Raw genomic sequence first — 14,529 nt, forward strand, 5'->3', positions numbered from 1 at the left:
ATTGAGACTCGGAAATAAGCAGCAATAATTTAAGCTCAATTGATTGTGTCTGGACTGCATCCACACTCTGTGGGTGGTCTGGGGTGGGCTCCCAGCAAATGATTGACAGGGTAATGAAGCTTATAATCATGTGTGGGGCTTAATGGCATGCTGATATATGACAAAGTAGGGCTTAAACAGATTCAAGGTCTTCTAGTATGGAAACACCTTTGTTTGGAAAACTTCTACAATGAAGCACAGGCAACAGAAAGACCATGTTAATGCACTCTTTCAAAGCTGAATTATATCCCACAGCCTAAGTTGTGATGATTCATTTACACACTTATCTTTGCACTATGAATGCCAATAAATGGTGAAAACTGGGAAGGTTTTGGACAGGAAGAGGACTAAACATGGAATTCATTCAAATCAGACTATGAATCTGTTCTGAGCAGGCTTCATATTATAATAAATACTGTGGAAATGACACCCTTAAATCAGGAATAGCTCTGCAATCTGTTTTGCCTTGAGACAAATGCATTTGATGTGCTATGAAAAACATTAAGTACTGCCTTTCTGTCACAGTAGTCATTAGCCTCCTAGTTAAGATTTTGTTTTTGGCAAATGTTTTTTTTTATGTATTTTTTTATTTTATTTTTTACCAAAGTGCTTTATAGAAGCTACTAAATGGCCAAAGTAACCACATAGGCATGTTTCCCAATTTATTTATTTTTTTATTTTAAAATTATCCCCATCAGTAGCATTATCATTAATATTATAAAGGTCACTTTTAAACAAAAAATAATCAATAGGCTACTGTGGGTGAAAAACATACTCACCAAGCAGCACATAATCTACGAGTGTCGTCCACACAAATTCATAAAACTTGCACACATTACACACATTCCTTTTTTTCCTCTTTCCTTTAAAATGAACTGAAAACAGTCCTGAGATTAATCACAATTAGTTTAATCATTTCATTTGAATAATCATTTTAATCTATTAATAGATGTATTAGTAGCTTTATATGTAGTTTTAATCAATTGACACCCCTAGTATTTTTAAACCATAATTCTTATTTGTATAGATCTAACAAAGCAAAAGCAAAATCTGCTTAGGTATCCCCTGGGGTATGCATTCCTCTGGTTGGGAACAACTTGCTTAGCCCACCTCAGCAATCACTATCTTAGCTTTCCCAGTTATATTATGTAGATACACTGAGCTGACAGGTGACCATTCGCTCCTTTGTTCTTATTAACCCATAAAACCCATAGAACACTATATGTCCAGCCTGAATGATTTTCTTCTGGGGTCTTGAGGTAATTTAAAGCATTGGCAATTATGAGAAAAGGTCCTAGGTTTTGAGATTCCTTCTCCCCTCAACCTATGCTGGCCCAGCAACCCCTGAACTACCTACGCAAAAGGCACAAGTGAAGCATGACTTCATAATGATGGTTTTAAAGACTCTGACGATCATTAAGACTGTACGCTCCATGAGCAGAAGGGACCCTCTGGCTGTTAGACGATTAATAGACTGATTGCCAACAGGATAGCCATTATCAGTGGCAAAGATGTCTTTGCGCTGAATGGGGTTGGACTGATGGGTCAGAACGAATAAAATGGGAGTAAAGTGGCACCAATTTAATGCCACATTTCCATACAGGTTGAAGATTAGACTACAATTATTTCCAAGCATGTTGAAGAATTTCCTCTGACACCTGTTATGTATCCAGAAAAACTAACATATACAGTTTGCATTTCATGATTTGTTTATGTGATAATGAACATATGAATATTTGTTATCTTTAAAATTTTCACATTCAAGTTGAGGATCTAAAATTTTTATCGAAATTCTTTGTGTCATGCATAAGAACACCCCTTACCTTTGTCAGTTATGCACAGACTCCATTGGTTTATTGTTTTTTTTTGTTTTTTTTAAATGGTGGCAACAGCAGCATGACCAAAGACACCAATGTCAAAAATAAAGTTACATTTATTGCTAGAAATAATTGGGACAAAAGTTTCTTCCACCAAGTATCGTGTTTTCATAGCAACATGGCTCATTCAATCAGATTTCAGAGTCAGAACTATCTGTTCTATACACCTTTTTCCTGGGGGTCTTACTGGGGAAACGAATGTGGGTGGGACTTTTGCCGAATGTTGTTCTACAACATTCCCTAGCTCTGGCTGCAGTCATTTTTGACCCTGTTTACAGCTGGTAATAAGACGCGTTTTGGATGATCCAATCGCAAATGGTCAGCGCTAAATATAGATGTAAACAGTGCAAAATGTTTTGTGATTGGATCACAAAAACACATACAGAGGTAGTCAAATACCACATCACATTTGAGGTTTAAAACAGCATCCTGATGGGTCCTGGAGAGCAGCAAAACACCACCTCTCACCAGTCAATCACACGCCAGTGCTGAACAAACGTTTAAACTTAAGTGCGGATTTAAAAGGAAATAACCGTCCGATTAGAAAACTTGAAAAAGCAATTACATACCCAAGGATGAGAACTTCACAGGTCTTCCTCAGTGTGTCTGTCTGATTTGAACATGCAGGGTGACAAGATGACAAGCACACACATTTGAAGCTGAACTAACACAGGTACTCCACTAAAACAACTGATAATTTTGCTTGAAATGTTATGCTTGTGCTTAGATTAAATCTCAACTGCATCTGGGAGAAACAGTGCGCCGGTTTTGTTCGCACTTTCTTTGTCTTCATGACTTTTTGCAGTTTATTATCATTCAGTAACACACTGATATAGTGATTGATGTATGTCCATACGAAATCATACACACTCTCCTCAAAATCCCAACAACACAAAGAAAGAATGAATGGATGTACGCCGCAACACAATATGCGAAATAATGTCAATAAACAAAACAGCCCAATCATTTTGAAGGTAAATCATGCCTACAACAAATATCACAGTTCTTTTGGAAAAACATTTAGAATGTTTTTCATATAACTTCGGAATCAGATTTAGCCAAAACAGACCAGAGAAGCATGTCAAATTTATCATTTATACTCAGCCTCTTCAGGATGCATACGATGACTGCATACAATACAGAAAGATCACCATCTGTGCAATGTTGCTGTATTATCTTTGCAGTTTTAGAGGCACATTGTTGCTTGTATTCTGTAAATAAATTTCTGATACCTTCTCTGATTTATGACTTCTTACACCTGACTTTAGAATTAATGGCTACTCTGTGAATTGCTACTCTGGCAAGCTGGGTATATTTAGCTTATTTCCCTTGCTGAAAAAAAGCTTATTTATGAACCGTATGATCAGCTGTAATGGACAGCAGTAAAACAACAGGTCCATTTTCATTTGCTGGAATCTTTTCCAGCAGGAGTCGTCAACAAATAGCCATTCTAATCTTATAAGAAGCCATGCCACATTAGGAAATAAAGGCCCTAATGGTCTAGCTCTCTTTTAACAAGAACAATATTGAGGTTTTTTGACATGCTCATAAATGAAATGCAACGTTCTATTAAGGTGTAATGAGAGAATGGAGGGGGTAGCAAATAGAGATGATTACGATTAATTGTCTCCATCGACAAGATTCTAATATATATTTTAACTGATTGACTGTTTGAACTAGGTGTAAGTAGTACCTGCCACACAGCATGGATATTTGCACTCCATCTGGTGGAAAAACAGAAATTAAAGACAAACTGCATCCCCAAGTTTTGTTGTGATTGCGTAGTGTGTTTAGACGGTATGGATGTGCTTTTTCCATGCGGACGACCCGGGTTTGATTCCCCATTTTGTCCCACTTTTCCCCATCCTGTTTTTCTGTCTCCACTCTTGATATTTACTTTAATACTACTTACAGTTGTGCTCAAAAGTTTGCATACCCATGGAGAATTAGTAATATATGTACCATTTTTTTTAAAAAACATGAGTGAGCAGGCAAAACACATTTCTTTTATTTCTTATGGGATTCATATTCAACTGTAGGTTATAACAGAATGGCACAATCATAAAACAAATCATGGTAAAAAAAAAAAAAAAAGAAAAAAAAAAGAAAAATGAAATGAAATGACCCCTGTTCAAAAGTCTGCTTACCCTTAGTTCTTAATACTGTGTATTGCCCCCTTTAGCATCAATGACAGCGTGCAGTCTTTTGTAATAGTTGTCTATGAGGCCCCAAATTCTTGCAGGTGGTATAGCTGCCCATTCGTCTTGGCAAAATGCCTCCAGCTCATGCAAAGTCTTTGGTCGTCTTGCATGAACTGCATGTTTGAGATCTCCCAAGAATGGCTCGATGATATTAAGGTCAGGAGACTGTGATGGCCACTCAAGAACCTTCACCTTTTTATGCTGTAACCACTGGAGGGTCAACTTGGCCTTGTGCTTAGGGTCATTATCGTTCAGGAAAGTCCAAGTGCATCCCATGCGCAGCTTTCGTGCAGAAGAATGCAAACTGTCTGCAGGTATTTTCTGATAACATGCTGCATACATCTTGCCATCAATTTTCACAAGATTCCCCATGCCTTTAGAGCTCACACACCCCCAAAACATCAGTGAGCCACCACCATGCTTCACAGTGGGGATGATATTCTTTTCACTATAGGCCTTGTTGACCCCTCTCCAAACATAGTGCTTATGGTTGTGACCATAAAGCTCTATTTTTGTCTGTAACAAGGCCAAACATTCAAGGGTATGTAAACTTTTGATCAGGGCCATATGGGTGATTTCTGTTATCATTATGATTTAAAAAGGAGCCAAACAACTATGTGATGATAAATGGCTTCATATGATCACTATCCTTAAATAAAATGATTTTGCATGATCAGTCAAATTTTCAAAATCAATGCCAAAATTTCACAATTTCTGCCAGGGTGTGCAAACTTTTGAGCACAACTGTATAATAATAAATAAAATTAATGTAAAGCTTGATTTCCTTGCAGTGATTTGTTCATGGTGAAGGTCAGGGAGTTGAGAGAAAGGTCTGATCCGGGTAAAATTAACCATGGATTTACTATAGCAATATTGTACTTACCATATTTTTTTGGCAGAAGCCATAGTTTTAAGGCAATAAACTTATTGTGTTACTACAGTAATATGGTGTTAATATAGTAATCATGTTTAATTTTGTGGTAAATATGATTTTACTACAAAATACAGTTTTTATTACTATTTAAAATATATTACTAATTGTATACTATACAATACATAGATACTATGGTTATTGTATTAAAACCATGGTAATTTTTTGTAAGGGAAAGTTAGGGTTAGGTTTAGGGGTAGGGGTTGTCTGTGGGACTCTAAATAAACACAATAAATATTCTGAAGTGATGTCCCTGTACTGTATATATGTTAATTTTTAATTAGTGGTGCAAATAGTATCTAACACTATTTGCACTTAGTGCAAATAGCCTCTGTCTATTTTTAGATAAAATTTTGATAATAGGGGTAGTATGGAGTCAGAAATTGGTGATTGTCTTAATAAGGTCAGGTATGTCGTGAGGATATTAAAACCTCTCATATTTTTTCCAAATATTCACATAGAAATATACAATTTAAAACTCAAAACTGTAAAGCAGTATGAGATAATAATAGTTTGTTATTCTGTGCAGCTGATTTTGAAAATGTTTCTCTTTTAACCAATTCAAAAAACCCACACTAAAGGGATGTGTGTGTTACATCTGCATCCTTTGCTGCAAGCTTAACACCTTTTTCTCTAGAAGAAAGAAAGAAAGAAAAAAAAAACATGAAAAGTGCTTTAATTGGTATTTTGTGTGAATAACAGTTGACAGGGATGGTGCTTATTGAAATTTCCAAACATAAGAATATGCAAGTCCGATGTTGTTCTATATACTTTTATACACTATAAAGTTCAGATCACTCAGTAAACTTTAAAACTAACATTTTAATAGTTTCAGTGAAAAATAAGCACCTTTCATTACCAAGCCTGCTAAATAGCTCTCGATATTGCTAAAGGTTTCTTTAACCAATGTTTATCTTTTCTTGATTATTGCTTTACTGGTCAATAATTACATCCTAGCTTCTTAAAGTATTGCATAGTATAGTGATTTAGTTAATCTAATGATTTTGTATTTGATGACCTGAAACCAAATTATCTTATTCTTTTATGTCCTATGTAAATTGGTTTATTGGTACAAAACTCAAGGATAAGTCATACTTTGTATTAAGAATAGGTGCTCAGAGGCTGTAGTTATTGTATCAGAGTAAGCTAGTTTATTTTGAAATTCTGACAAAGACCCTACACTGATGTTAACATGAACTTGTATTTGATAGATTGATTCAAACATGTTCATGTAGCATCAGCACAGCACAACCTATACTTTTGTAGTTCACATTTCATGGATCTCAAAATATACTATTCAGACAACAAAAAATAAATAAGCTCCACTTATTTAGACTACAACAGTTTTCCCCAACCCTGTTCCTTGAGGCCCCCCTAACAGAACACATTTTGGATGTCTCAGTTATCTGACACCTATTTCAGGTCTGATGCTATGTGGAAAGTTCCAACGTCTAATTTGGGTGTTCATTATTACCATGTCATGAAACAAAAGTTGGAAACAAAATACAAAAGAAGCCAAAACAAATGAACAACGAACAATGGCAAAAGCTTCTTATTTTCTTTTGTACCTCCTGCATCACAACACTCTTTTACAAAACTAACAAATAATGAATCTGCATAAAGCAAACTGCGAAGGGTGAGCTTTAAATTAGTTTATGAAAATATATTGTATATACTCTATAGTATACAATACCTTAATATTATTGAAATACAGCACTGAAATTTAAATGAGTTTGTAAAATCATGCACTGCCATACACTGCAGAATTGCTTTACGCTTTCTTTAATGTTGACACACCCAGTCCAACGGTACAACTCGGCAACTTGGGTAAAGTTTTCCACTGCTTAATATGACTTTGCTTGGTCATTTACAGTATGTGCATAAATAGGTGTGATTGATTAGGGAAACATCCAAAATGTGCAGTGTTGGGGCGCCTCCAGGAGCAGGTTTGGGAAACATCGGACTACATAATTTAAAATGTATCTTCATGAAATCTGCATTATCAGATTTTAATACTGTAGCATTCTGTAAAACACAGAAGGGTGTCCATTCTCACTACCTTACAGGTTAAAATACAATTCAGGGGATTTTAGTCCTGTACAATGACATGTATAACAAATGACTGTTAGCTTAATTCACTGTATTCATATACAACACCTCCTTCTTGGCAGCAACATTCAACAAAAATCTACACAAATATTCTTCTTCACAAACTGTGGATGGATACAGTTTTTCTCTCATCAATACTGCAAATAAAATAAAGTGAAGAGTCCTCTGCCAGAGGTGGACCCAATGAATGAAAATTAATGTGCATTATATTTTCATTCCGTGGGAGGAAGAAACCATGTTTTATTTTTCTCACATAACAGGCAACAGGAAGTACAGTATTACCATTTGATTTATGATACCAGTGTTTAAAAGTCACATCAATTTGAAATCCTACTTGACTCCATTTAATGAGTGCTGTGTTGTATATCTCTTTGTGCATGTATAAGCATCATCATTAAAAGCATTCTCTCAAGCGATGCTACTGACATTTCCCATAATCACAATAGACCAAAACAAAAGAGCCTGTGGATACACAAAGACGGTTTACTGTGTCTTTGTACACACCAGCAAAAATGAGCTCATTAAGCATAAAACTGAGGGTCTAATGCATGCTCTTAGGCAAAAGTGCATCAGACCCACTTTATATTAGGTGTCTTTAACTACTATGTACTTAAGCATTTGATGCAATATACTTATTATGTACACACTGTATGTGTTGTTGCAATGTACTATACTTAAATTTAAAGTACCTGCATTTAATTACATCCGTAGTTACACTTTTACCCTTACCCCTAATCCTGAACCTAAACCTACCCCAATCTGTACCCTAAAACCTAACTCTAATCTAAATCCTTACCCCACCCCTAAACCTACCCGTACCTCAACCTCAGTAGCAGCAAATGTGAATCTTGCAAGAATTTTGCAGAACAACATGTAGTTACACAATACGTTCACTGTGTCGTATGTATTTTAATGTTAGTGCATAGCAGTTAAAGACACATTAAAGTGGGAGAAATGCATCTTTAGAGTGCGAGGATACGTTTTTTTTATTGGCTGTCCAGGTGATGTTGTGTGGAAAGCCCTTATGTGGAGATGGTTTGGGCATGTATTGTGATAATTACCAACTGCGGGCACACTCTTCCTAATTTAGAATACCAAAGATTCATTAACATTAGAATGAGGGTAAGAACAAATGTATGTGTGTTTGCACCTGTTGTATATCTGGCAAAAATATGCTGAAATTTCTGCGCACATACGTAAGAATAAGAACACTTGAAAGCAATTATTAGTGAAAGAGATTAGTGTTTTCAAAAATGTGCAAAACCTTTTGGACAAAAAAGCAGGCTAGTTTTTGCATGGAGGAGTGCTGGATATGATGTCACACAGTGAAACAGGAGAGATCAGCCCTGAAGCACAGGGGCTCGGTCACTGTCACATGGATTTCAGGAACACCGTCAGAGTGGGATGTCAAAGAGCTGCACCCACTGCATGAAGCCCATTGATGGGGGAAACAGGAACAGGGGGAAGTTCCTGGCTCAGTCTTTTGGGCTAATTCCAGGCAAGGTGAAGATGGAATAATGTCAACACAGACACAAGCACAGCAATAGTGACAGAGCAGCTCCGAAGACAGTCCCTGTATGGATGGGCTGCACGGTGGGATGTCCACATCCAGTTGGAGGGGGCTCGCAACACTGATCTGCAATGAGATGGAAGGGGAGGGAGTGGGAGGGAAGAGGGAAAGACATACAGTAGGTGTGCAGAGCCAGCAAAGGGTGCAGGATTAGGGCAGTAATGATTACATTCATGGAAGGTCACAATGTCAGTTTATTCACAATGAAAAGCAGAGATGAAATGAAAAAGATATGTGAAGGAGAGAAAATTAGATAAACAATTTATTTTGGTTCAAAAAATAAACAGGGGTGAATGTGAGAGTAATGTAGATGCATGGGATAATGAAACAATTATAAGGAATGAGCAAGCCGTCCAAACCAGTATCCATGTAAAGTAGGTTTGTTGTGATTGAAAAGATCAGGGGGCATTTACAGGCGCACAGATACGGAAGTTTAGTGGCAGTCCATTGCAAAACAAAAAGCCCAGCGATTTGCGTTGTGGCCCAGAATGCATTGCATAATTCATTAGGTGGGAATTGGAGAGCAGGATTGTTTAGAGTGAAACAACGGAGACGAAACGCAATAGAATTACAAATAAGAGCGTGGGCCAGTGGGGATGGAAGGGTGCAGGTGGAGAGGGGGAGAAAAGGATGAGAAAGAGGTGGGAGAGAATATACAAATGACACCTGATTAACAGTGTAAATCCAAGCTGCCGAGGAGCAGCACTGTCACGTTACACACAAACACAGATACTGAATATACACACAGACATATTAATTGGGCATGTCCGGATAGAATTTAAATATAATCTATCAATATCATATCTTTTTTCAGCACAGCCCTTTTGGCCCACAAATGGGTTACTTTTTGGTTACGAATGGAAAGTAGAAAAAACAAAAAAACTAAACTAAACTAACAATAAAACAAAATATTTTTTGGTCATTAACAGTGGTGAATAGAGTTTTTTAATGCTTCTTCGCAGCACTTTAGGTTCAGTGAAGACCCTTTTTCACTGAAAGAACCAACATTTACATAATGGGTTGAATGACTACTAATTTTTAATTAGTCGAGCCTATTAGTCGAGTTGAATTTGACTAGTCGTGACATCATCCGTTGTGACGTTACAATGTAATGGGTTTTAGCTAGTTATATGCAATAAAAAATTCAATGTAGCTTCATGTCATCATGCATTAGATAGCCAACTAGGCTGTGCATGGTGTCCTATAGGTTGCCATGGAAACGTATAAACTTATGAGAGGAAAACTATGAGGGGAAATTATGAGTATGTCAAAGGATCGGATCGAATAAACATCAATCATTACGTTATACATCAACCATTACTCTAGGGCTACAACTAATGATTATTTTGATAATCTATTAATCTAACGATATTTAGAACAATTATTCGACTATTCTGCGATTATTGCAATGATTAATCATTAGCTCTTAACCGATTATTCAGCTTGTGCCCTGACTTAAAATGTTGTATTAAACGAGCTTACTAACAATAAAGAGGACAAAATCATCCTTAAAAAATACCTCTAAATGACATTCACTGAATTCAAGGAAATAAATACTTTAAGTTTAATTCAGTAAAGAAATTCACTGCAAAAAAATCCTACTGTTATCAAGTGTTTTTGTCTTGTTTTCCATTTAAAATAGTCTACAAATCCTCAAAACAAGATACATTTACTTGAGAAGCAACATAAAAGATATTTAGACTTGCTTTAAGAGAATGTATCTTAAATATATATTTTATATTTAATATGCATTTTTTTCACTTGGTTATACTTCTGCGAGTGCAGTAAAGACAAGATATACTTATATTCAAGATCTATTCTCTAAAAGCAAGTCTAAATATCTTATATGCTGCTTCTCAGGTGAATGCATATTTTTTAAAGGATTTTTAGATATTTTAAAATATTTGTATTTTTAATATTATATTCAACATTCTCAGATAACAGTTTTTTCTTCTGCAGTGTAGCTGCTGAAGAAAATGTATGTTGTTTTAAAGGAGTTTTAGATATTTATATTGGACAACAAGCCAAAACAAAAACAAATCAAAAATGTATTTTGTTGCAGTGTATAATGGGGCGAAGACTACCCTCTCTCACCTTTCTGTTCACTTCAATCCATCTTTAACTCACAAAAAAACAAACTCTCTCATATTAATAAAGCTGTGTATTGCCAATTTTCTTCACGATAAGAAATGCACAGTGACATATATTATGATTCAATAAGTCACGAGCCATCACGTTATAATCTAGCTGCAGCAAGTGCACGCTCGAGGGATGAGAGTCCCTGCGACAGAGTGTGCATCAACCGGGTGCAGTTTCAATCTCTCCCCCATAGGTCGGGACATTTGCGCAACTCATAGAATAGGTGCAGACTGCACAGAGAAATGCAAGTTTCGGAGTTTGTATTTATTTACATGATCTGCTTCCATATTATTTAACGTTTAACCCTCAGGGGTCGACGGACGCGCCAGCGCATCCTGCTGGGTTTTTTCCTCATAACAGAAAAACAACTTAAAATACTCCATCAATTTTGGGCATACAGATAAGTGTAAGACATCATTAAACACTATAAAGGGTCTACTTTTATGTGTGTACACTCACAATAACAACAAAACATTATGCTTTTGTAAAATAAAGGAAATAAACAGGGTGCGCTTTCAGCCGTCTCTGTCTCCACGAGCATCTTTCTGAAACATGTCACAAAAATGAACTGAAACTCAGCGAATACTTATCAGACAAACATGAAACATTTGTCTAAAGAAAGCTTAAAATGTCTACTTTTAAAGAAAATAATTCAAATTTAAAACAAATATTCTCCTGCAATGTAATCTGTATGAAACTAAAGAGATGTACAGTTTCTCCTGGCTCAGCGAATTATCGTTAATGTGATCCCACCCACGCACAGAGGGCGCTATTTATACGATAATGTGCTGAGGCGATCAATGCAAATCGTAAACACCCCGAACAATGCCTTAAAAAGCATCAAGTTCATCATCAGATTCATTCACTTTCCTGCGCGTTTGGAAGATGGCACGCTACACAGGTGAGGAAGCTCTACATATGGTCCTGGATAGTGATGAAGAGTTCACATTTTCCTCAGAAGAAGAGCGGGATTCTGACAATGAACGTTTGCATTTTGAAGAGCGACTTGATCCAGCCGAGGATACAATTTCGCACGAGTAAGTCTTTACTTACATTAGTTGACATGCTATTTTATATAAACGTACATATTTTATTAGTTGGCCTATTTCCAGACTTGCCAGCCAGTATTCAGAGTATTGAAATTTGAAATATGTCCTAATAGGCAAGTTTTAGTTACATTTAAACGTTGTTTCTGTTAAAGCAGGTATTTAAATTGTATGCTGTATGATATAAATAGAATATATAATATGATCTATAAATAATATGAATGTTTAGATTATATTATAACTAGTGTTTATGCATTTTACAATATATTCAAATAGAAAATAGTTATTTTTATTTGTAAAAATATTTCACAATATCACTGTTTTTGCTGTATTTTGGATCAAATAAATGCAGACATGATGAGCAGAAGAGACTTCTTTTAAAAACATTACAAAATCTTACCGATCTAAAACTTTTAAACGGTAGTGTAGGTCTACATTTTTTAAATCTTTATGTAAAGAAAATGTATAGTCAGATTACTTTCTTAACTTAAACTTGATTTTGTGAATAAGCTACAAACATTCAATCATTAAGTCTCCTCACATTCATTCTCTCTCAGTCACATTCCTCATTGATAGGCCCAGGGGAGGGGTCTTTGTCTCCTCAGGTGTGAATCACATCAATATTCATGATCATCCATGCCTCCTCGCATATGGCCTTTCTAACACTAAAAGTGTCTTACAAAAGTTAAATGACTATATTGTTTTGTATGAATGAGTGATCAGGATGGTTTTCACATCATTTTGTAGCAAAAACTCTAGGATACAAGATCCAGTTCTCAAAAGTCTTGTGAACAAATGTTTAGTATGTGTTATATGGCCTTATTTCAGTGACTTAAATCACCGGAAACTGTTTAGAGTGCATCTGGACTGTGAGCTGTGTAATTCTTCCTGCAGTGTTGCTCTCGTGCGTCATCATTAGAGTTTAATGTGATCTCATGTTATGTTAAATGAGATCAAACAACTATTCGACAACTAAAAGTAATTGTCGATAATGTCGACTAATCGTTTCAGCCCTAATCTCCTCGTAAGCATCTTTTTATTAGAAATGCGCAACAACAGGCGTATGTCGAGCTGTAACAGCTAAAAGTGTACCTTTTTAAATGAATATGCATAGCACTACTATATTTGAAGTTATATTTGAAGGCCACTTTGCATATATTGAAGGTTACTGTAGCAAAAGTGCCATCTTAATCAAAGTACATTTGAGCCATTTCGCACTTTCAGTACAGAGCCATAAGGCTCCGCACCCACTGGCGAGTTTCTGAAAACATAGGATGGCTGGGGAAGAGTCATTTATATTCATGAATAAAGCGATAACTGATTGAACAATTCAGTAATATTCATCAGGAAAGCACTACCTGATTAGTAAGAGAAACTATAACCCAACCACTAAACCTAACCCTAACAAATCAGGTAGAGCTTTCCTCATAAATATGAATGAGCCTTCGGATCAGCATTTTGGTTATAGGTATCATCTGTTAACAGAAGAAAAACAAACCTCCAGCATTCTCTGAATCACATAGATGGTTTTCTAAAAGGTTCTCTTATGCATAGCCATTATTTACGGTAAATAGCATGCAAACAAATCCTGATTTACATCCACTGATATACAGCTGCAATTTTGTTTGGATAACTAAAGCTATTAGTAAAATTACTAGTGTGGGTTTAAACTCAGGACTGCTCACACTCAAATCAAGGATCTTTGAGACCATCAGGCCATGTTTACAGTATATACAGTATATACACTGATCCAAGTGTCTATCCACTGAATGACAAAATCCAAGGTCAAACAGTAGCAAATATATGGAAGTTACAACATAAAATACGTTAATTTGAGTGCTTGAATTGATCGAAAAGAAAGACCGTGCCCACAACTTACTGTTACATTTGTATATTTTACTTCTAATCAGAATGTTAACAATAAATTGTTGACATTCTAGTTTTTACATGTATATGAGCAAATGTTCTACTAAAACCAAATCTGCAGATCAATACATCAAATAGATTTAAAATATATTTATTAAAACAAAAGGTCTGATAATGTACAAGGCTCTTTAGCAGATTACATCTAAATGGCAAATTGGTGGGGTACATCTGCGAGGACATACAACTGTAACAAGCGTATCAGAATGATGCATATTTACAAATCTTACCATGGTGATAATTTATGTTACATGACATATATTTATTTACGAGCCCATCTGCATGGCAATCATACTGTAATACCAGGCAATCATAATGTGAATCCTACGTCAGAATGAAAGCTCTCTTTAAATTTTCTTCTCTTTGCATTTCACAGTACATCAAAATGTGCTCACAGTTAAATCAACTCTCCCATCAGGTGGAAAACACTTTTTTGAGGTAACTAAAAACACTTACATAATGTCTCTTGGCTATTAGTTTGAACATAAGCTAAGTGGAACAGATTTTTTTTTTTTTTTTTTTTGCAATGGATGAGGTGCCTGTAATTTTAGCAATACTTTAAAATGATAACAAAAGAAGTTCTACCTCATTTATGGTTGGAAAGAGAAAGCTGTCTCCTTCCTGAGATTCCGTACACAAACACTGAAGTAATGAAAGTTGACATGCAATCGACCAAGCTCCAAATGTGTTTACC

At 35.8% G+C, this 14,529-nt stretch overlaps 1 protein-coding gene across 4 annotated transcripts in view; it reads right to left on the bottom strand.

Annotated features, from left to right (window-relative positions):
• ncam2 (neural cell adhesion molecule 2) overlaps nucleotides 1-14,529 on the bottom strand; it is a 377,130-nt gene that overhangs the window by 17,983 nt on the left and 344,618 nt on the right. The window contains exon 16 of one of the 4 annotated variants that reach the window (XM_051709409.1): nucleotides 5,728-8,793. The exons of the other annotated variants lie outside the window; for them this stretch is intronic. Coding sequence (XP_051565369.1) covers nucleotides 8,678-8,793 — 116 coding nt within the window. The 3' untranslated portion in view covers nucleotides 5,728-8,677. Of the gene's footprint in view, nucleotides 1-5,727; nucleotides 8,794-14,529 lie in introns of those variants that run through there. 4 annotated transcript variants of the gene reach the window in all.

The sequence above is a fragment of the Myxocyprinus asiaticus genome, chromosome 10 (genome assembly GCF_019703515.2).
Source record: "Myxocyprinus asiaticus isolate MX2 ecotype Aquarium Trade chromosome 10, UBuf_Myxa_2, whole genome shotgun sequence".
NCBI classification, from domain to species: Eukaryota; Metazoa; Chordata; class Actinopteri; order Cypriniformes; family Catostomidae; genus Myxocyprinus; species Myxocyprinus asiaticus.